This window comes from Macrobrachium nipponense, chromosome 26 (assembly GCF_015104395.2).
Source record: "Macrobrachium nipponense isolate FS-2020 chromosome 26, ASM1510439v2, whole genome shotgun sequence".
NCBI classification, from domain to species: Eukaryota; Metazoa; Arthropoda; class Malacostraca; order Decapoda; family Palaemonidae; genus Macrobrachium; species Macrobrachium nipponense.
Genome location: NC_087215.1, coordinates 41,725,244 through 41,747,743, shown reverse-complemented (window position 1 = coordinate 41,747,743; position 22,500 = coordinate 41,725,244). Strand labels below are relative to the sequence as shown.

The 22,500-nt window shown below is 40.1% G+C and overlaps 1 protein-coding gene across 1 annotated transcript in view; it reads right to left on the bottom strand.

The window, feature by feature from the left end:
• LOC135199648 (translation factor Guf1, mitochondrial-like) overlaps positions 1-22,500 on the bottom strand; it is a 324,533-nt gene that overhangs the window by 280,709 nt on the left and 21,324 nt on the right. The window contains exon 2 of the mRNA XM_064227805.1: positions 16,826-16,944. Coding sequence (XP_064083875.1) covers positions 16,826-16,944 — 119 coding nt within the window. The remainder of the gene's footprint in view (positions 1-16,825; positions 16,945-22,500) is intronic.

The window sequence follows — 22,500 nt, the reverse complement described above, 5'->3', positions numbered from 1 at the left end:
TTTGCAACAAATTGGAAGTCTCTAGCACAATATTTTGATTTATGGTAAATTTATGAAAAAACTTTCCTTCCCTCCGCGCGCGGATTCTCCGCCATAAATCTCCGAATTGCATACATCGAATTCTCGGAAAATTTGCTCCGTTTCATATTAGGCATTTCATAGAGTTTTATATATGAAAATGTGCGCAATTTCATGTAAAATAAAAGGAAAAATATTTGAAGGTTGTAGCTTTTCTCATTTTCGAAATATTTGCATATAAATCCCGATAAATAGAAAAAAAACCACGTTCGGTCAAATTTGACTCTACCGAAATGGTCGAAAAACGCAATTGTGAGCTAAAACTCTTACAGTATCGTCATATTCAATCATTTGTGTTCATTTTGAAACAAATTGGAAGTCTCTAGAAAAATATTGAGATTTATGGTGAATTTTTGAAAAAAATATTCTTTTACGTCCGCACGTTACGAATTCGTACATCATTTTGTGATAATATTTTTCCGGTGTTGCTTTTATTGTTTTACAATGTATTATATATCAAAATGATTGCAATTTAGTGTACAATACAACGAAAAAAAAAGAAACTCGTTAGCTTTTACCGTTTTTTGCACAGCATGATAATGATATTATTTTTTCATTTCTGATGATTGCATACTAAACTTCAGGCAATGACAAAAAAAGGAGCCAAAAATGAACTCTTAATCTTCAAAACTAAGCGCGCTGTGATTTTTTGAAAAAATTATTTTTTCCGCTTCCGCGATCACTCAAAACCGGCTCCGGAATTCGGGGGAGTTTTTTATTTTTACCGCTTCGGCGTTTAAGGGTTAATAGTTCTCCTAGGGCTGGCCTGAAGGATTAGATATTTTTACCTGGCTAAGAACCAATTGGTCACTTAGCCACGTTGGCCGAGCCGAGAATCGAACTTCGGACCACCATATTGGCAGGCGAGCGCAAAAAACCACTCAGCTGAGCGCAAAAACCACTTAGCCGAGCACAAAAACCACTCATCCCACGAGAAACTACTTTTTAGCTAAGTACAATCAAACTGGATAACATCATCCGTCTGGCTTGTATTTCAACCATCGTGCGATAGTTATGTTATAAGTGACGTTATGTAGAATAGGAATGAGTATTTTTATGTAATAACTTTATTCGCTATAGATCAAAGATCAACGAGGAAATATACTGTTAAATTTAAACCAAGTTGTAGCTGAAGTTGAGAAAACTGTTCAAGCTGCTATGACTATTGTCATGCATCGGCAACAAGGATAAAACTCCCGTAAACTCATGCCATCAAACACAACCATAGATAAAATTACGAAAAAATTATTTTATAATTAAAACTACTTGGCTTGAAAGAACACATTTTACTGTTGTTTTCACTGATTAAAGATAAATATTGTAAAGCTCGTATTACGATGAAATAAAGTGAAAATAGCTAAAGGAATCGTGATATTTGTTTATTCAATAAACATGCCCCCAAGGCAATCTGTTAAAAAAAAAATAATAATTTAGTTCACAATCACAACAAAATGTATTCAAGTCATATTTTGTCTTATAAACACGTCGTATAACGAAAAATGACCTTGTCTCTTATAAGTCAGGTATCTAGATATACATTTACGCTAACTAAAAGCAGAAAATTCCCTGAGAATTGAGTTAAATATGGCAAAATAAACTCGTATTTGCCATCAGCTGATTTCCAAACCAAAACATTGACCGCTATGTTAGTACTTTATAATACAATAATATGTAAATACATACTACATTAATTGGATACAATGGAGTAATGTATAAATTTTTAGAAGATTCTCATTGAAAAGATGCATATTTACTTTTTCTTCTTTCCTTATCCTAATTTTCGTCACTACGCCCATCTACGTAGCAGCGGCATCTCGAGCTCGTACCTAAATTTTTTCTTGTGTAACAAAGCAAAAAATTGCCCAAGTGACAACTCATACCATGGAAAACTCGTATGTTAATTCACTCATAGATCAAGGTACCACTTTATATATATATCTATAAATATATATATATATATATATATATATATATATATATATATATATATATATATATATACACAGTAGGGCCTCGATAATCGCGGGGATAGAGCCGAACCTCCCGTGATAAGTAAATACCCGTGTTATCCTGGTACCACCCCTAAAATTGCTTTAAACGTGCCTACTTTAATATTAACCCACCCAAGACCACTATTTCAGTGTTTATAACTGCCTACTTCAGTTCAAGCACCAAATATATCTTCAACTATCACCTTAAACTAAATTCAAGTCAGTTTCAACATTATTCTTTCCTATATTCAATTTCCCCTTCATCAGATCAGCAAACAAAAGTGTTACCTAACAATTCCTTTCTATTTTCATGATTTGGCTGCTGCACCAAACTAAAAGTACATAGTATATCTATTTTGTGAATGAACATATTTATGATAAAAAAAACATGATTTACTGTAAAGATTACAGCACCCATCTATAATATTAATGTATAAACAGCAAAATACGGCCCAAAAAATTATTTTTGTCTTTTGTTTACGTTTAGAATCAGCTGATGGACGTTTATTACCGAATTTCTTTCTTATCGCACTAAAAAGTATAAGTGACACATCTCAAAAATTATTTCGTCACTTGACATAATTTTTGCACCGTTTTAAATTATCCTTTACATGAAGTATTATATATGAAAATGTGCGCAATTTCATTTAGAATACAACAAATAAATAGTCATGATTGTAACTTTTATCAATTTTGAAGTATTTCCATATAAATAACGATAAGTGCCAAAATTTCAACCTTCGGTCAACTTTGACTCTACCGAAATGATCGAAAAACGCAATTGTAAGCTAAAACACTTATATTGTAGTAATATTCAACTATTTACCTTAATTTTGCAACAAATTGGAAGTCTCTAGCACAATATTTCGATTTATGATGAATTTATGAAAAAAACTTTTTCCTTACGTCCGCGCGGGTTAACTCTTCTGAAAAAAAATCATACATGCGATTGTGGTAATGTTTGCACCATTTAAAAATTAGCCGTTACATAAAGTTTATATATGGAAACGCAATTTGGCATGCACAATACAACTAAAAACAAACCCATTGTTGTAGCTTTTATCAGTTTTGAAATATTTTCATATAAAAAAAATGATAAGTGACAAATTTTCAACCTTCGGTCAATTTTGACTCTACCGAAATGGTCGAAAACACAATTGTAAGCTAAAACTCTTATATTTTAGTAATATTCAATCATTTACCTTCATTTTGTAACAAATTGGAAGTCTCTAGCACAATATTTCGATTTATGGTGAATTTATGAAAAAAATAAAATTTTCCCTCCTTACGTCCGCGCGGTAACTCTTCCGAAAAAATCATACGTGCGATTGTGGTAATGTTTACACCATTTTAAATAGTCGTTACATAAAAGTTTTTTATATATGAAAATGTGCGCAATTTCATGTAGAATACAACGAAAAATAATTGAAGTTTGTAGCTTTCTCATTTTCGAAATATTTGCATATAAATCCCACCCGATAAATAGAAAAAAAACCACGTTCGGTCAAATTTTGACTCTCACCGAAACTGGTCGAAAAAAAACGCAATTGTAAGCTAAAACTCTTATATTTAGTAATATTCAATCATTTACCTTCATTTTGCACAAATTGGAAGTCTCTAGCACAATATTTTGATTTATGGTAAATTTATGAAAAAACTTTCCTTCCCTCCGCGCGCGGATTCTCCGCCATAAATCTCCGAATTGCGTACATCGAATTCTCGGAAAAATTTGCTCTGTTTCATATTAGGCATTTCATAGAGTTTTATATATGAAAATGTGCGCAATTTCATGTAAAATAAAGGAAAAATATTTGAAGGTTGTAGCTTTTCTCATTTTCGAAATATTTGCATATAAATCCCGATAAATAGAAAAAAACCACGTTCGGTCAACTTTGACTCTACCGAAATGGTCGAAAAACGCAATTGTGAGCTAAAACTCTTACAGTATCGTCATATTCAATCATTTGTGTTCATTTTGAAACAAATTGGAAGTCTCTAGAAAAATATTGAGATTTATGGTGAATTTTTGAAAAAAATATTCTTTTACGTCCGCACGTTACGAATTCGTACATCATTTTGTGATAATATTTTTCCGGTGTTGCTTTTATTGTTTTACAATGTATTATATATCAAAAATGATTGCAATTTAGTGTACAATACAACGAAAAAAAAAAAAAGAAACTCGTTAGCTTTTACCGTTTTTTTTGCACAGCATGATTTTGATACATTATGTATGAATTTTTTTTTTTTTCGCTACCATATATCGCATTATTTACATATGATAATGATATTATTTTTCATTTCTGATGATTGCATACTAAACTTCAGGCAATGACAAAAAAAGGAGCCAAAAATGAACTCTTAATCTTCAAAACTAAGCGCGCTGTGATTTTTTGAAAAAATTATTTTTTCCGCTTCCGCGATCACTCAAAACCGGCCTCCGGAATTCTGGGGGAGTTTTTATTTTTACCGCTTCGGCGTTTAAGGGTTAATAGTTCTCCTAGGGCTGGCCTGAAGGATTAGATATTTTTACCTGGCTAAGAACCAATTGGTCACTTAGCCACGTTGGCCGAGCCGAGAATCGAACTTCGGACCACCAGATTGGCAGGCGAGCGCAAAAACCACTCAGCTGAGCGCAAAAACCACTTAGCCGAGCACAAAAACCACTCATCCAACGAGAAACTACTTTTTATGCTAAGTACAATCAAACTGGATAACATCATCCGTCTGGCTTGTATTTCAACCATCGTGCGATAGTTATGTTATAAGTGACGTTATGTAGAATAGGAATGAGTATTTTTATGTAATAACTTTATTCGCTATAGATCAAAGATCAACGAGGAAATATACTGTTAAATTTAAACCAAGTTGTAGCTGAAGTTGAGAAAACTGTTCAAGCTGCTATGACTATTGTCATGCATCGGCAACAAGGATAAAACTCCCGTAAACTCATGCCATCAAACACAACCATAGATAAAATTACGAAAAAATTATTTTATAATTAAAACTACTTGGCTTGAAAGAACACATTTTACTGTTGTTTTCACTGATTAAAGATAAATATTGTAAAGCTCGTATTACGATGAAATAAAGTGAAAATAGCTAAAGGAATCGTGATATTTGTTTATTCAATAAACATGCCCCCAAGGCAATCTGTTAAAAAAAAAATAATAATTTAGTTCACAATCACAACAAAATGTATTCAAGTCATATTTTGTCTTATAAACACGTCGTATAACGAAAAATGACCTTGTCTCTTATAAGTCAGGTATCTAGATATACATTTACGCTAACTAAAAGCAGAAAATTCCCTGAGAATTGAGTTAAATATGGCAAAATAAACTCGTATTTGCCATCAGCTGATTTCCAAACCAAAACATTGACCGCTATGTTAGTACTTTATAATACAATAATATGTAAATACATACTACATTAATTGGATACAATGGAGTAATGTATAAATTTTTTAGAAGATTCTCATTGAAAATATGCATATTTACTTTTTCTTTTTTCTTTCCCTTATTCCTAATTTTTCGTCACCTACGCCCATCTTACGTAGCAGCGGCATCTCGAGCTCGTACCTAAATTTTTTCTTGTGTAACAAAGCAAAAAATTGCCCAAGTGACAACTCATACCATGGAAAAACTCGTATGTTTAATTCACTCATAGATCAAGGTACCACTTTATATATATATCTATAAAATATATAATATATATATATATATTATATATATATATATATAATAATATATATATATATATAATATATATATATATATATATATATATATATATATATATATATATAGATATATATATATATATATATACACAGTAGGGCCTCGATAATCGCGGGGGGATAGAGCCCAGAACCCTCCCGTGATAAGTAGAAATACCCGTGTTATCCTGGTACCACCCCTAAAAAATTGCTTTAAACTGCCTACTTTAATAATTACCCCACCCAACCCAAGACCACTATTTCAGTGTTTATAAACTGCCTACTTCAGTTCAAGCACCAAATATATCTTCAACTATCACTTTAAACTAAATTCAAGTCAGTTTTCAACATTATTCTTTCCTATATTCAATTTCCCCTTCATCAGATCAGCAAACAAAAGTGTTACCTAACAATTCCTTTCTATTTTCATGATTTGGCTGCTGCACCAAACTAAAAGTACATAGTATATCTATTTTGTGAATGAACATATTTATGATAAAAAAAACATGATTTACTGTAAAGATTACAGCACCCAACTATAATATTAATGTATAAACAGCAAAATACGGCCAAAAAAATTATTTTTGTCTTTTGTTTACGTTTAGAATCAGCTGATGGACGTTTATTACCGAAAGAATTATTTTGGAAAACAATTTAGTTGCTAAAAGAAACGAATTTAATAAGGGAATTATTATTTTTAACTTTGTACATAATAGTTTATAATATGATACAGTAATTCATATTTCATTGAGAGAGAGAGAGAGAGAGAGAGAGAGAGAGAGAGAGAGAGAGAGAGAGAGAGAGAGCAGCTTGGGATGAGAGTAACTGTTGAATAGCTTTAGAAAGCAGCTTGGGATGAGAGTAACTGTTGAATAGCTTTAGAGAGCAGCTTGGGACGAGAATACTGTTACTAGCTTAGAATAACATAATGAAATTTGTATTTTAAATATTTTATGGTAATAAGAAATGAAACATGGATAGTGATAAGATATTCTTTTGTATACTGTTATAATGTGATAATCATTGAGTCAACTATAAAAGTTGTATTGAAGCACAGTTTCGTAAATCACAGAATAATAAACTAGTACTATTATAGTTTTTTCTGTAAGTGATGAGAGAGAGAGAGAGAGAGAGAGAGAGAGAGAGAGAGAGAGAGAGAGAGAGAGAGAGAGATTATTTTGCTATTTACATTCATAGTATTTGAAAATTTGTAAATGAGTGTATCCTAAAAATGCATTTAGTCATGAAAAGAAGAAGAAAACACAGTAATTAGTGAATCTTGCTCGTACCAACGAGAATAGGTTTGGTGACGTCACGGTGGTCATAAGTATTTTTTTTCGTGAATGAATATACATTTATGATAAAAAAAAAGTTACTGTACTGCTTAGAGTACCATACTGGAATATTAATGTAATCACATCAAAATAAAGTAATCATTGCATGCTGTAAACATGTAAAGTGTATTTTTGTCTTTTGAAAAATGCATTCCCCAAGGAATTATTCCTTGAAGAGGCTTTTTATACTGAAGATATGACAATAATATATAAGATATGCGTTTTATTATGAATATATGACAATAATATATAAGGTAAAAATGGTTTTATTACGTTTACGCTTCGTCGCCGATCACAAACAACAATACGATAATCTATGACAATTATCGTTTGTATGACTGCAGTGTTCAGAGAAGTTGATTAGTTATACCAAAACAATAATGAAGTTCGAATTGAAAATTAATGTTTTCCTAAATGTTATTACTGCTGTAATTACACTACTACTATTAACATTTCTAAAAGGTTAAGAATGGCAAAGGTGCTGTTAAGTGTAACTCGATGTTTACATTTCTGCTGGCCGCTCAACTACAAGTTGATGTCAATGATGTGGAATTATTCCATGAATAGGCTATATATTATGAGGATATGCCATATATATAATGGTGAATGGTTTTATTACCTTTATTGTCAGTTAATATCATAATGTGAATCTGTTCATGCATTTGCTGGTTATCGGAACCGGACGAGGCTTAGCCTAGCCTCAACGGACAAGCCATAGATGCTCGCCGATTCAATACCAGAGTGATATAGATTGAGAAGTGGTCCAAGGAAAAACCTGTGATTAACTGAATCCGTGATTGCTGATCCGCGACTAAGCGAGCCCACCACTGTATATATATATATATATATATATATATATATATATATATATATATATATTTACTTTATCCACAACTCAACGCTATCTTCAGGCAACTAGCACCCAAGATATGTGCAATATATACAATCCACAAAAAACTGAAAAAACTGCACTCCAATGACAGTCCATGTCATACAAAAGAAAGATTCAGAATTCATTTAATTCTTGTTTACTATCCATTCAGTCGTAACCCCTAAATTATCTTGTGTTTGGGGTGCAATAGGCACTGCATGACCATACGAGTCCAAGACACAAGAAAACAATTAGGGAGCAATTAGCTCTTGTTTGCTGTTCACTCAGGTGTAAGGAACAAGTAGGTAGTATTTAACAAAGGTCTTAGTCTTTTTAGGAAGGCTTGACTCCTATATAGCTTTCCATGATTATTTTAAATTAAAGACAACCCAAACCTGTTATAAGAAGTTCTAATTCCTAACCAGTGAATAACATGCAAATAAAAAGGCTATGGAAAATAAAAAGATCAGCAGTAGTAACAGTACGAAGCTAATTTGGAAGTTTAAGTAAGTGGCACTTAATATACTCATTTAATACCTAAGAGACCCAATTTATAAAAAGGTAACACTATCTCAATGATAAGGTATTGAAGAATAAAAGGATTTTGACGTAAGGAAAAACTTCTATTTTCTGGGTGATTGGGCTCGTGTCGCCCCAGCGAAATATCACTTTTAATCTATTATTTCTAGGGTAAATGTACTAACACATAACCAGAGAATAAATAAAATAAAGAAAAAAGGTCCAGTCGTATTGACACTGACTCGCTCACCCTCTAGGAGGGTGTCGGTATGAACACTAGGCGAGTGAGACCACTACCACGAGCCAAAATGCCAATAGAAATCTCCCACTACAAAACCCTCACGAGGGGAGCCGTCCCACAGAGGGAGCAGCTCGTACTACTACTACACCATCCCATGCTTGCGACTGCTGCGCCTCTCGTGGCCCATCCTGAAGTTAGCAGACAATCTTGAGCGAAGGGATGGGTAGGGGGGGTATTTCGCTGGCGACACGAGCCAATCGCCCAGAAATAGATTTTTCCTTACGTCAAAATCCTTTTCTGGGCTCAGCTCGTGTCGCTTGCGCGAAAATCGTATCCAGAGAAACAGCACAAGATTGTAAACAAAGTAAATAAAATATAATAAAACAAAATAGGTCTCAAATAAAAGATACAAAATAAAAGAATGAATATAATTGCTAAAAAGATACAAGTACACAGTAAAAACAAATCAGAATTATGCTAAATACCCTTAAATCTAATTATGTTAATAATATAAGGTAAATTTACATATATACAATAGGTACAATGATTACTATCACAATAAATCTGTGTAACAACATGTATCAAAATGAGAAATAGCAATTAGTATAAATTTCATAAATATTTGATCAATGATAAAATAAAATATCTTAGGAATGTATATGACTTAATATACAAAACCCGTAACCATTGCATTATGATGTATCCCCTAGCATAAAAATAAGGATAACATCTATGAGATCAGTATGGTAATCAGATGTGAGTGTCCCTAACCAGACAAAAGGGGCACTATACAATCATAAAGCAGCTAAGACAAGGTAAATGTTAATGAACAAGGCAGGAATAGACGAAACCTGTTGGGTGAGGCAGGTAGAAAGGAGGACTGAATCTTCTACTATAATCTAGCTATAGATCAGGGAAACTATGTTACCCGCTGCTACTGCTGGGAATTTCAGAGCTTCCAAGGACTTAAGGTAGTGACGTTTTGAACACTGTCGGCGATTTCCATCCGGTATACTTCTTTAAATCAGCAAAATTCATATGTTGGAAGTAATTAATTTGAGGTGGCTACTGCCCTGACATCATGTGCTTTTGGAAAGGAGTCAGGATTGGCTTGTTTGGATAAAGTACAGGATTTGTTGCCTGATGCCTTTAGTGGATAAAGTACACCTTTTTCCCTCCTAAAGAGGGGCCCGATGAGGAAGAGGAGGTCCTGGATAGAAAGGCTCGTAAGGTTGAAACCGGACAAAGGGAAACATCTTGTGGAAGGGGTAGTACCTTCCAAGGTTCCCACCTCATCAAAGGATCTTCATTCTTTGCTAAAAAGCTACGTTCCGGAGAAGTAGCACTTCCCCCGTGGGAAGGAATTGAATATGATCCGGATCTCTGGATAAAGCCGACAGTTCTGAAATTCTTGCTCCTGAAGCTAGGCTTAATAAAAACAGAGTTTTTTTCTCAGGAGCATCATAAACGAGCATGTGTCATTATCGGTTTCGGAAGCCAGTTTTAGAACATCGTTTAAGAACATGAAACTGACGTAGGCCTGACAGAGGGCCTAAGTCTAGCACATGCTTTAGGAATAGACGAGAATAGGTATCTGTCAAGTCTATGTTAAATCCAAATTGAAATATCTTTTTCAATGCTGACTTGTTTGTCGTAATCGTGCTAGCTGCTAAACCCTTTTCAAATAAAGATCTGAAAAAGGATATAGCAGAATTAACTGTCATGATTCTGATATCTGACTCTCTCAGGAAGATTGCTAACTTTTGACGGCAGCATCATACTGCCTCAAAGTTGAATCCCTTTTATCGGATTCAGGAAAAGAATATTCTGAGGGTCAATATTCGCATCTCTTTTTGCCGCAAACTTCATGAAATCCATAAAGTTAGGGTTTTGAGAATCCCTGAGGAAGCGAACACAGTCTTCGTTTGTACTGACTGGGAGAGCTTGGGACTGGGGATCCGAAGGGGACGAAGACCCAGTTCCAGGATCAGGGGGTACCAATTGCTCTTCGGCCAGTCTGGGGCTACTAGAGCCACTTGACCCCTGAATGTCCATGAGTTTGTCTAAGACCTTCATAAGGAGATTCACTGGAGGGAATACGTAAATCTTCTCCCAGTTGTTCCAATCAGAGCCAGGGCGTCCGTGGCGTAAGCCAGAGGGTCCAGGTTGGGGGGCTACATAACACGGTAGTTTGTGGTTCGCTTGTGATGCGAAGAGATCCACCTGTAGCCCTGGGACTCTTTGAAGGTCCATTGGAACGAACTCTCGTCTAGAGACCATTCCGACTCTAGGGGTACTGATCGGGATAGGGCGTCCTGCTATGACGTTTTCTTACTCCATCTTATGTGGTGGAAAGAAAGATGCCAACTGAATTTGTCTGCCAGGGAGAAGATGGCTATCATGACGTGATTTAGATGACGTGACTTGGAGCCTCCTCTGTTTTTTATGCAATGTACTACCACTGCGCTGTCCCAAGACTAGCTTTATGTGGGAGTACCTTGGTGGGCGTAATCTTTCAGAGTCAAGAAGACTGCCATTGCCTCCAGTACGTTTATATGGAACTGACGGAACTGGGGTGACCAAATTCCTTGCACCTTTTTGACCTGGGAGTACCCTCCCAGCCGCTTAAGGACGCGTCTGTGTGGATGGTAATCCCTGGTGGAGGGAACTGAAGAGGGACTGACACTGACAGATTCTTGACTTTTGCCCACGGCCGAAGCCGGTTTCTTTAGAATCAGAGGTACTGAGGATAGCTTGTCCCTGGACCTGACATTTGCTCGAGATCGCCAGATCCTGGTTAGACTTTCAGTTTGGCTTTCATTAAGATGTTCGTTACTGAAGCAAACTGGAGAGAGCCGAGGATTCTTTCCTGAGCTCTCCTCGATGCTAGTTTGTGACTTAGAAATTGCTTGACTGACTTCGCTATTTCTTTCCTTTTGGTGGATGGAATCGACAGTGTGTGAGGATAGATTCATTGAATGCCTAGCCACTGAAAGTTTGACTCTGGGGTGAGTCTGGACTTGGATCTGTTTATCTTGAATCCTAGATATTCTATAGGAATTGGATCACTTTCAGTGTGGCCTTGTTGCATTCTTCGACTGATGGGGCCCAGATCAACCAATCGTCGAGATACGCTACTACCATAATCCCTTGAGCTCTGAGCTGTTGCACTACTACTTCCGCTAGCTTCGTGAACACCCTGGGTGCCACGTTGAGCCCGAACGGGACTACCTTGAAGGAGAACGTCTGGTCTCCTATCTTGAATCCCAGATACGGACGGAAGTGTCTTGCAATAGGGATATGATAGTAGGCGTCTGTAAGATCGATAGAGGTGGTGACGGCCCCACGGGGAAGTAAGGTCCGCACCTGTGAGATCGTGAGCATCTTGAACTTGTCGCAGCGGATTTGGCTAAGTTTAAGCGGGGACAAGTCTAAAAGGATTACCCTTCTTTTGTTTGAGCCTTTCTTGGGACGCTGAACAAGCGACCTTGAAATTTTAATCTCTTGACTTTGACTATAGCTCCTTTCTGAAGGAGGTCCTCTGCGTACTCTGTCAATTTCGTTGGAAGAAGTTGACGGAAAGGTCTGGCTGGAGGTTGAGTTCGGTCAACCCCAGCTCCAACCCAGCCCTTTTGACCACTATGCTCTGAGCCCACTGGCTGAAGTCCCCACCGGTGGCGAAAGTGAAACAGGCATCCTCCTACCTGAAGTTCCTCATTGGTTCTGGTAACCCCCTCGACCTCCTCTGAAGTGCTTTCCCCTATTGAAGGGCCTCCCGATCCTCTCCCACGAAAGGACCGCTTACCTCTGCCTCCCTTGTTCGAGCGGTCATACTTCTGAGAAGCTTGACTCTCGAAGGCTGGATTGTAAGCTGGAGAGATGGCGTATGAGGTGGAGGGTTGAGGCTGAGGGGATATCACATAAATAGGCTGTGATTGACCTTTGACGTGGAGGCTGAGCTGTCTGCACTAACGGCACTGTAGGAAACTTGTTGAGGGAAGCGCGGCTGCTTCTTTGGTAAGGTTGGAAACGTCTAGGCTTCCTTTGTCCCTTACCTTTTGGTGTCAAGTCTTGCCTTCTCCTAGCCGTAAGACCCCAACGGTCCTTAAGGCTTTGGTTCAACCTCGTAGCCTCTGCTTGTACTTCCTTTACCATAGCCTCTGGAAGAGATCTGCGCCCCAGATGTTAGAAGAAAGTAACCTATTCGGTTCATGCCGAATGGTTGCCTCTAGCAATACATGCTTTCTGCAATTTGTTCTAGCAGTGGCAAACTCGAACATGTCTGACTGCACCGTTTGAGCAGGGTCTTTGGTCATAAGCTTAAAAATTGGTTCTGAACCATAAGCCATGGTTGCTACCTCAGATAGCCATCAGGTTGATTGACCTGGCTAGTCGTGTTTTCGAGTCAAACTCCGCTTGAATAAGACTATCCGGGAGCCTGGGCAGCTTTTCACCAAACTGCTCCATAGCACAGTCAGGTTTTGAGTTTGCCAGCTGTGAAAGTGTTAGGCAAGTCCTCCCATAATTCTCCAATTGACGGGAGCAACGGAGAAGTGGGGTCTGCTTCTTTCAGCTGAGGCATTGGGTTCCCCTTTCTGAGCTGCTGAGATGGTCGACCTCGCTATCTTGGTAAGGAAAGGGAGCGGGGGTACCTTCGTCCATCGTGAAAATGGTAAAGGGACCTTTTGAATGGTTGGATCTTGGTATTCGAACAGTCCATGTCGTCTAGACATCTAAGCCATTCTCGTTGCGGCCTGGTCCGAGAATAGAGGGACTGTCTCCTTTGGTACCCTGTCATCTCTAACCATAGCCGAAGGCGTGACCTAGCGTAGCCTATGAAGGGAGGCTGTAGGCCTTCCGGGTAGAACTCGAAGTCCTCTATTCTTCGAGTTCCAAACTCCGGTATGGAGATGAGACCATCTTGGAAGGGAGCATATGACGCTACTCTCCAAGGATTGTTCATGGAGAAAGCGGGCAGCGAGTCATACGGGGGAAGCTGAGATCCACTAGTGTTAGAGGTTGAGGGAGAGGCAAGAGGGGCTTCTCTTAGGCCGGCTATAATAGTATCCTGAGAAGTTATCCTATCCGACAGGCGAGATATCATATGTTCCATACTCGTCTTAAAGGGAGCCTACCAAGTCGCCCACCTGTTGCAACAGGCCAGCATTGGTGTCCAGAGCCGGAGCTGCTGCGGAGGTGGAGGGGAGACTCTGAATAGGCACCAAAGGTAGTGGAACTGGTGATACTGCCGGGGTGCGGGATTTCTCCTTAGGCTTACTCTTTGAGGACTTTGAGCCGGAGCTAGACCCTTTAGACCTGTCTGGGCCGGGATTACGAGCGGAGACTTACGCGAAGAAGAGACGAGGACGTCTTCTTCGAGGACGATGACGTCTTAGTCAAGGTCATATGCTTAGACTTGATCTTAGCCTAACCGAAGCCTCTGGAGGAGTATATAACTCATCACCGGTAAAGCCTGGGAAGGATGGTGAAGTTGCAGGGTAGAAGAAACAGTCACTCCCAAGGGGGGACCCTTGGATACCTGCATTACTTACCTCGACCAACAGGTCGTCTATACCTACCATAGGTTCAACATTTATATCCAGGGTTGCGACATCCGTGGAGATATCCTGGTCTGTTCAGTCAAGGAGGCCGCCAGCTGTTGTTGGATAAAGGCAATAGAGGTGTCCGCCTCTACCGGGTCGACGTACCCAGTCGCCTTGCCTCCGGGGAAGATTAACAAAGCTAAACGCTTCTCCAGTATGTAGGGCTGACCCTTGGCGGCGTTCTTGCCAAAACCTCCGACCCAGGCCCGCAGGGTAGCCAATGCCGTATCTCTTACTGCCGGAGCCTGTAAGAGAGGATATATTTTAGATTTAAGAACCACTTAAAACTAAAACTTAGGATATAACTTAAACTAGATGCCTTAAGTTAAAGTAATGATGAAACTTAAGAAGTAAAAGAAGCGGAGCGGCATGCGGAGATGGAATACTTACGCCTTCCAAAAAGCTGGCTCACCAGATCGTAACATATGGTACAACGTCTCATGGTACCAGACCCTGGATGTCCCCGTGCGGAGTCGCGCATGGAGCATGGGACCGGCAAACTTCGTGTCCACAGGGGTCCTGAAGTGTAGCGGAACATCCCGGATGCTCACAGTTGGTGGCCTGTAAGTGGGAAGACACATGAGTATCTTAAAGGGGTAACACTTACAGACTAAGGACAAAAGAACTCCGTTACGTGGCGGAGCTCGGAAAAAATTTGGGCATAACCCCTCCCTGCATTGCCTGAATAGGCTATAATCCCGGAGAGATCCGGTAAATACTAAGGGAGGGGTGGGGATGGTTTAAGAAACTTAAGATAAACTTAAAGATAACTTAAACCTACATGCAAGTAACCGGACTAGGTCCAGTGAAGCGGAGTTTAGTAACTCAGCAATACGGTACGGTTAGAAAGACCTATTGTATGCTCCGGTCCAACTATGGTGGACTATACCCTTCCGCTGGATACCAGGACTCCGATAGGGAGGAGCTCTAGTAAGGAGGGAAGGGCGAGATGACATACAGACTCGCGCTAACCCGGGGAGCGACAAGGAAGTAACGGAGGGGGGGAAGGCCAGAGCCCCCCACAACGTACCACCCGGCCGAGCCGAGAAGCGGAGAGGTCGGAACAGTCAGGGACTGTCGGACTCCCAGGCCCCTCGGTGGAGGGGAAGGGGGAGCAGGCTCGGGCATGCTGGGCGAGCAAGGACAGACCGACCCACCCCCGCCCGACTCTATGGGAGAGCGGGAGAGGGGGAAGGGAGACTGGCAGGCGCCTGGCTGACTCGTGATCACGTAGTGACCACGAGGCGGTAAACTAAGATACGGTAACCAAGCCTAGGCCAACCAACTGATCAGAGAGAAGCTATCGGGAAGCAACCTGAACTGAAAAGCGGTAGCATATAGGCCCATAGGGCGAAAACCAACTGATCAGAGAGAAGCTATGAGGAAGCGACCGAACTGATCAACGGTAGACTAGGCTCTACGAGCCAGGACCTAGGCTAAGCCAGACGCCAACTAACCTAACAACAACAAAACATAAAAATATAATATATAATAAAAATGAAAGAAAGAAGGTAAAATAGCAGGAGAAAAAATCCAGGAGTGTGCGACTAGCTCGAAGGCAAGTCTACCACTCAAAGCTAGTCAGGGGCCGATACAAAGAACCTGGACTAGGGTGGGGTGGATGGAAAAAGCCTACATAAGGTGAAATACATACATGTATAACAACTTGAGTAGACGTAATAACGCGGATAATCAAAATAGAGCGTAAAATAATAAGGGATGTTCTAGGTATGGAAGACCAAGAACGAACCCAACATGCGGCAGGACCATGCTGCCATGCTTCCAGCCCCCGAGAACGTATCTATACCTAAAAAACGGCAAATACCGTCTCGGGGACGGAAAAAACTCGCTAACCGTAAATACTGAGTACTTAACTTAGCTGCTGCGATAGCTGCACGCTCCATTATAGCAAAAATCCACGAAAGGGCACAAAAACACAGAGAGAAAAATTAGCACGTGTGGCTCCTGGCGCTAACTTTTAAAGGATGGCCACTAGAGGCGCAGCAGTCGCAAGCATGGGATGGTGTAGTAGTAGTACGAGCTGCTCTCTGTGGGACGGCTCCCCTCTTGGAGGGTTTTTGTAGTGGGAGATTTCTATTGGCATTTGGCTCGTGGTAGTGGTCTCACTCGCCTAGTGTTCATACCGACACCCTCCCTCCTAGAGGGTGAGCGAGTCAGTCATACTGACCTTTTTTCTTTATTTTATTTATTCTCTGGTATGGTGTTAGTACATTTACCCTAGAAATAATAGATTAAAGGATATTTCGCGCAAGCGACACGAGCTGAGCCCAGAAAATATAGTTTGAAACAGTGAAAGAGTGAAAATCAATAAAGGAAATGTAAAATCTGTCAAAAAAGTACTTGGAAGCCCATATGTGGAAACAGCCAATACTGTAGGTTGTACCATTGCTTTTGAGTGTCTAGAAGGGGTTTAGTGCCAAAACAAATAAAAACTGGCAACCTTACTCACCTGGCCTTTGTATTTATATGCAATGGATGCTGTCTGAGCTTTAACAGTAATGCCTCTTTCTCTCTCTACTTGCAATTTATCTAGTACTTGCTTATTACTGCCATCCTTCTCTATTGCACCTGGAACAAAATGTGAAGAAAAAAGAAAAAAAATTATATGAAGTGTCTGTACAAACTTCATTTTTAATGCAATACAATAAGATCTCTTGAAAACTTGGTAATTTGCAGAAAACAAACCCTCTGTGTTGTTATATCAAGAAAAGTAAATGTGATGAGAACATGAGTGAATCCTCTCATGCATTAGATGGATTTTACTGAAGAAACTGCTGGTTCAAAATATGTCTTTTTTTTTTTTTTTTTATTGAACATTAGAATTATATTAGGAAAATTAAAATCACACTCGAATAATCTACAAAAACATTCAAAACCCTTTTTACATGTTACATATCAAAACTTATTAAAATAGTACTGTGACAGGCACTTGTATCACTGTCTATAAGTTTTCATTCTAAGATCAGTAGGGTGTGGCCAAGAAAAGGATACAGTGATGCCATATCTATTAATGCTGTTAAACCTTACCTTCAAGGTTAATCCCTTGTTTATGGCTTTGCATGAGGTCTGTCATTTACTGTACAGTGTCCCCCAAGTTTTACGCGTTTCACATTTCCGCACCCCACTTTGTTTTCTTTGGGCAGTTTCTCTAAAATTATCATTACATAATTCGCTTTTTTTCGTAGAGCAACACTGTGAATTCACTAATTACTGTATCTTTTTGTTAAAATATAAGAATTACTGTATTTTTTCATTAAAATATGAGAGAGAGAGAGAGAGAGATAGGGAGAGAGAGAGAGCGGAGAGAGAGAGAAGAGAGAGAGGGAAAACTGGTTTTTACATTCAATTCTATGCACAGTAATGGATTCAGTGAAATGATGAATATTTTATTAATTGATTGTTTTTTCTTCATTGAAAGGAGATATATCTATATATATATATATATATATATTATATATATACAGGCGGTCCCCGGGTTACGACGGTTCCGGCTTACGACGTTCCGAGGTTACGACGCTTTTTCTTAAATATTCAATGGAAAAATCCGTCCTGGGTTACGACGCTTGTTCCGAGGTTACGACGCTGACGCTTCCGACGCTCCGAGTAACGACGCTTTTTAAAAAACGCATACTATGATAAAAAATCCTTTATAGTTTAGACAGTATATTAATAAAAATAAGTTTCTGGTTAGATTGATTACAACAAAAAATTTTGAGATTATGATGATTTTCGACACTTTTTATGTTGTATTTTTCTTATGTTTTTTAGTGACGCCTCATATGCGGAACTAGTTTCCGAGGCGAATGAATACATACTAGTTTACATATAACAGTCAAAAAGCGCAAATAATGAAAAAATCATTGCGTTGTTTCCAGTAATAATACAAAAACAAAACCGAAGTTTCTGGTTAGATTACAACGCAAATTCCAAGTATCCAAAGAGAGACATTATCCAGTAATTTGATCAGAGAGAGAGAGAGAGAGAGAGAGAGAGGAGAGAGAGAGAGAGGAGAGAGAGAGGCGTCTTCCGACGTCTCGAGTTAAGGACAGAGAAGTGTTCGTTTCGTTAAACGGCCTCTGATCATGCCAGTAAATGTTTTGTTGATACTAATAATATAAGCTATTTAAAGATACGTTTACTTTAATTAGTCTGACTCTATATGATACGTAAATAGTAATCAAACTGTTCTTGTAGCCCTCAATATTTGGCAAAATCGAAGTATCCAAAGAGAGACATTATCCAGTACGTAATTTGATCAGAGAGAGAGAGAGAGAGAGAGAGAGAGAGAGAGAGAGATGAGAGAGAGAGAGAGAGAGAGAGAGAGACGCTTTGGCAACAATGGTCTCGGGGGTTTTTTTTATAGCTTCCTTCTGCTTGATGATCGTGGATATTGTAGAAGGATTTCGACCATACTCGTTTGCCAAATCAACGATACGAACGCCACGTTCATGCTTTGCTATAATTTCATGTTTTGCTTCCATCGAAATAATTTTCTTGGGTTTTTTCTTATCACCGCTGCTTTGTCTTTAGCTTTGAGACCCATGGTTAATAATAAAAATAGACAAAATAACACGAAAAATAGGCGCAAATACAACGAACTAAACAACGACGTGTTAACATGCAGCACCAACAAACAAACAGACTGAACGCCATTTGATCGGTCGCCTATACAACTAACACTCATCGCAAAATCGTATCTCAATATTTCGTTGTATATCAAAGCTTGTATTTTCGCAAATTTTCTGTTATATCTCAAAACATTCGTATATTAGGGCAATCGTATGTCAAGTTTCCAATGTAATTTGATCAGAGAGAGAGAGAGAGAGAGAGAGAGAGAGAGAGAGAGAGAGAGAGAGAGAGAGAGAGAGAGAGACGCTTTGGCAACAATGGTCTCGGGGATTGACGTAACGTTTATTTTCTGAACAGATAGGACAGAGAAGTGTTCGTTTCATTTAAACGGCCTCTGACTCATGGCAGGAAATGTTTTGTTGATACTAATATATAAGCCTATTTAAAGATACATTTACTTTAATTAGTCTATATGATACGTAAATAGTAATCAGCTGTTCTTGTAGCCCTCAAGATTTTTGCAAAATCACTCCAGGTTGTACATAAAACTTCAAGAATGTAGTGTCACCAGAGGATTACAATAGTTTTTACCTTCAAGAACCAGCATTCTTTTATGAAAAATAACTCCAGGTTGTACATAAAACTACAGGAAACAACCATGTAGTGAACAAAGGATTACAAGAGGTAAGGTTTTTATAACTTTTATTAGTTTAAGACATATTTGCAAGCGTCGTTCCGGCTTACGACGATTTTGGCGGGCTTACGACGCGTCAATCAAGAACGGAACCCCCGTCGTAACCCGGGGACTGCCTGTATATATATATATATATCTATCTATTCTATCTATCTATCTATCTATCTATCTATATATATATATATATATTATATATATATATATATTATATATACGTAATATATATATATTTCTGGGCTCAGCTCGTGTCGGCCTATGAAAGGATCCTTAATATCATTCTTTCTAGGTAAAATTAATCTAAAATTACCAGAGAAAAACAAAATTAAGAAAAGTCAGTAAAACTGACTCGCTCACTCTTAAAAAGAAGTGTCGGTATGGTAATAGGGGCCGAGTGTGGAACACTACCACGAGACAATAACCAATTAGAACTTCCAATCAGAATCCCCCCAAGAGAGAGCTGATACAACGGGCGATGCAGTCGCTACTACTACTACTAGAGGACGCCACGGACAGCAGCGCCCCTAGCGGACATCCTTATTTTAGCGCTAGCGTCAAGACGCATTTTTCCTTGTGCTGTGTTATTTTCGGGATTATCCTTTTCTACCATCATGGAACGCTCTGCTATTGCTACGGCTAAGTTAAGTACTCATAAGTAATGTTTTACCTCAATTTTGTCTTCCGGGTACCAGTATTTTCCTCTTAATAGGTCATATACGGTTACCCGGTTGCCTCGTGGTGGCGCCATGCTGCCTCGTTAAGAATTCCCGGTCCTCCAATACTGGGACTTCTTATACTTATGGGCTTACTATATTGCGTTCATTGTTTTTTTTTTACATCGAGTTTAGCTAGTTTAGCCCTCCTACCATGTCTTTTAGTTTGGTATTTAGGGCTATTATTATTATTCCGGCCCAGCATCCCGCTCTTGCTCTTCATCGGCTATCGCTGGCTCCGAGTAGGCTTCTGTTTCTTGGAACAGTCTGCCTCCTCCTGGGCTTCTTTTTCTTTTACTAAAAGTGTCTTTTCCATCTTTCGATGTATTTATTTATTATATTTAGGGTGTTATGCTAGCCTAGGTGCTTGTTCCTTGTATTGGTACAGTCTGTTCACGTGGCCCTCTACGGTTGTGTTGCTCGCGGCCTAGGCCACTTGCGGTCACGTGTTCCATCGCACCTTACCCTGCCCCTGCCCTCCCTCTCTGGTATAGGGAGGGGCTGGGGGACCCCTTGGTTGTCATGACAACCTCAGTCGCCTTCTCTCTCTCCCTCTCTGAGGTGGACCAGGGGTTCCTCCCAGCAGGGGTATAGGGCGACCACTCATGAGGTACCGGGTCTCCGAGCGGGTAGTCGGTGAGGCGGGGAGGAGTAGGCCATCCTCCCCTCTCTCTCTCCCGCCGTGTTACGCCGAGACCTTCTCCTCCCCCCCTCCCCAGTTGCTCAGCCACCTCCCTCGCTATAACGAAAGGAGCCTTCCGTCGCAGCCGGGGCACCTTTGGTTATAGATTACTGGCTCCGCTAGCTGGGCGGGGTGGGCAAACTACTAGTGAGTCGTTTGCTTGCGCCTACTATATCCTTACATCTCTCCCCCGCTACCGGAAGGGAGCTTGCTTCTTACCCGTGCACTCTTCTAGTAGACGGGGGTGGAGAGAGGTTTGTATTATTATTATTATAATTATTTTGTAAGATATCCCACCCTAATTTTACAATGAATTGTGCAATGTTTTTTATTATATTTCTACCATACCCGCCTTTTTTTTACGTCGTGGTTTCCTTTTACCACCACTCCTGGTTGGTTTCCCTTTGCGTCTCCGCCATCAGCGGAGCTATAGCCTAGGGCACGCAAACCAACCTGGTTACCACACGTATTTGGCGGGGTTCTGGTTTAATCTAACTTTATCGCTCCGGCACCAGCGGAGCATCTGTTAGACTGTAAGTGTGTACCTGGTACTCATGTATCTTTCCACTTACAGGCTACCAACTGCCAGGTCCCAGCGTGTAACGCGACGCTGTTCGACCCCTGCGGCCACGATGAGTGTAGGTCTCACGCCCCCTGTGCCACGTCTTTCAACGGGATGATCGTCTGGCACCCAGAAGCCTGCGCCATCTGCTACGACCTGGTCGGTCAGCTGGGAGATGGGGTAAGTCCATTATAGGCTTCATTATCATTTACTAACAACTCTTAATCATAAGTTTGTTAACCCCGTGCCACCACTAGAAGCTCATCTCGCTTTTCTTTCAGGCTACTGGTGTGAGGGAAGTCGCCCTCGCCACCCTGAAAGCGTGGGTGGGCGGCTTCGGGAAGAACGCCGCCAAAGGCAGCCTTATATTCTTGATAAGAAGCTGGCCGTCCAGATCTTCCCTGCGGGCAAGTCGACTGGATATGTTGACCCCTTGTCCGCGGCCCCTCTGATAGCCTCCATCCAGCAAGACCTCCAGCAATCCTTTGGGGTCGTAGCTGCCCAGGAGTCGGTCCCGGACGTTGCTGCCCTGGACCTTAACATCGAACCATGGCGGTAGGGTGGAGGAGGATTTGTTGTTTGGAGGTAGGTGTGTCGGGCGCCCAAGGTCTTTCCTTGGGTGCTCCTGGATCTTCTCCTGTACCCTCTTCGAGTGCTTCTTTCCAAGGCTTTGTGGGATCTGAGATCCTACACGCTCTCCCGCTCTCTGTACCCCCAAAGGTGAAGGGACAGAGAGAACCAAAGACTTTGGCTAAGACAACTTCTAGGAAGTCGTCTTCGTCTTCTTCGGCTAGGAAGTCTTCGACTTCCTACGCCGACGCGGTGAAAGCGAAGCCGAGCTCTTCTCACTCAAAGAGCTCTAGAAGCAAGGCTTCTAAGGAGAAGGCCCGCGCTCCCGCCGAGCCAG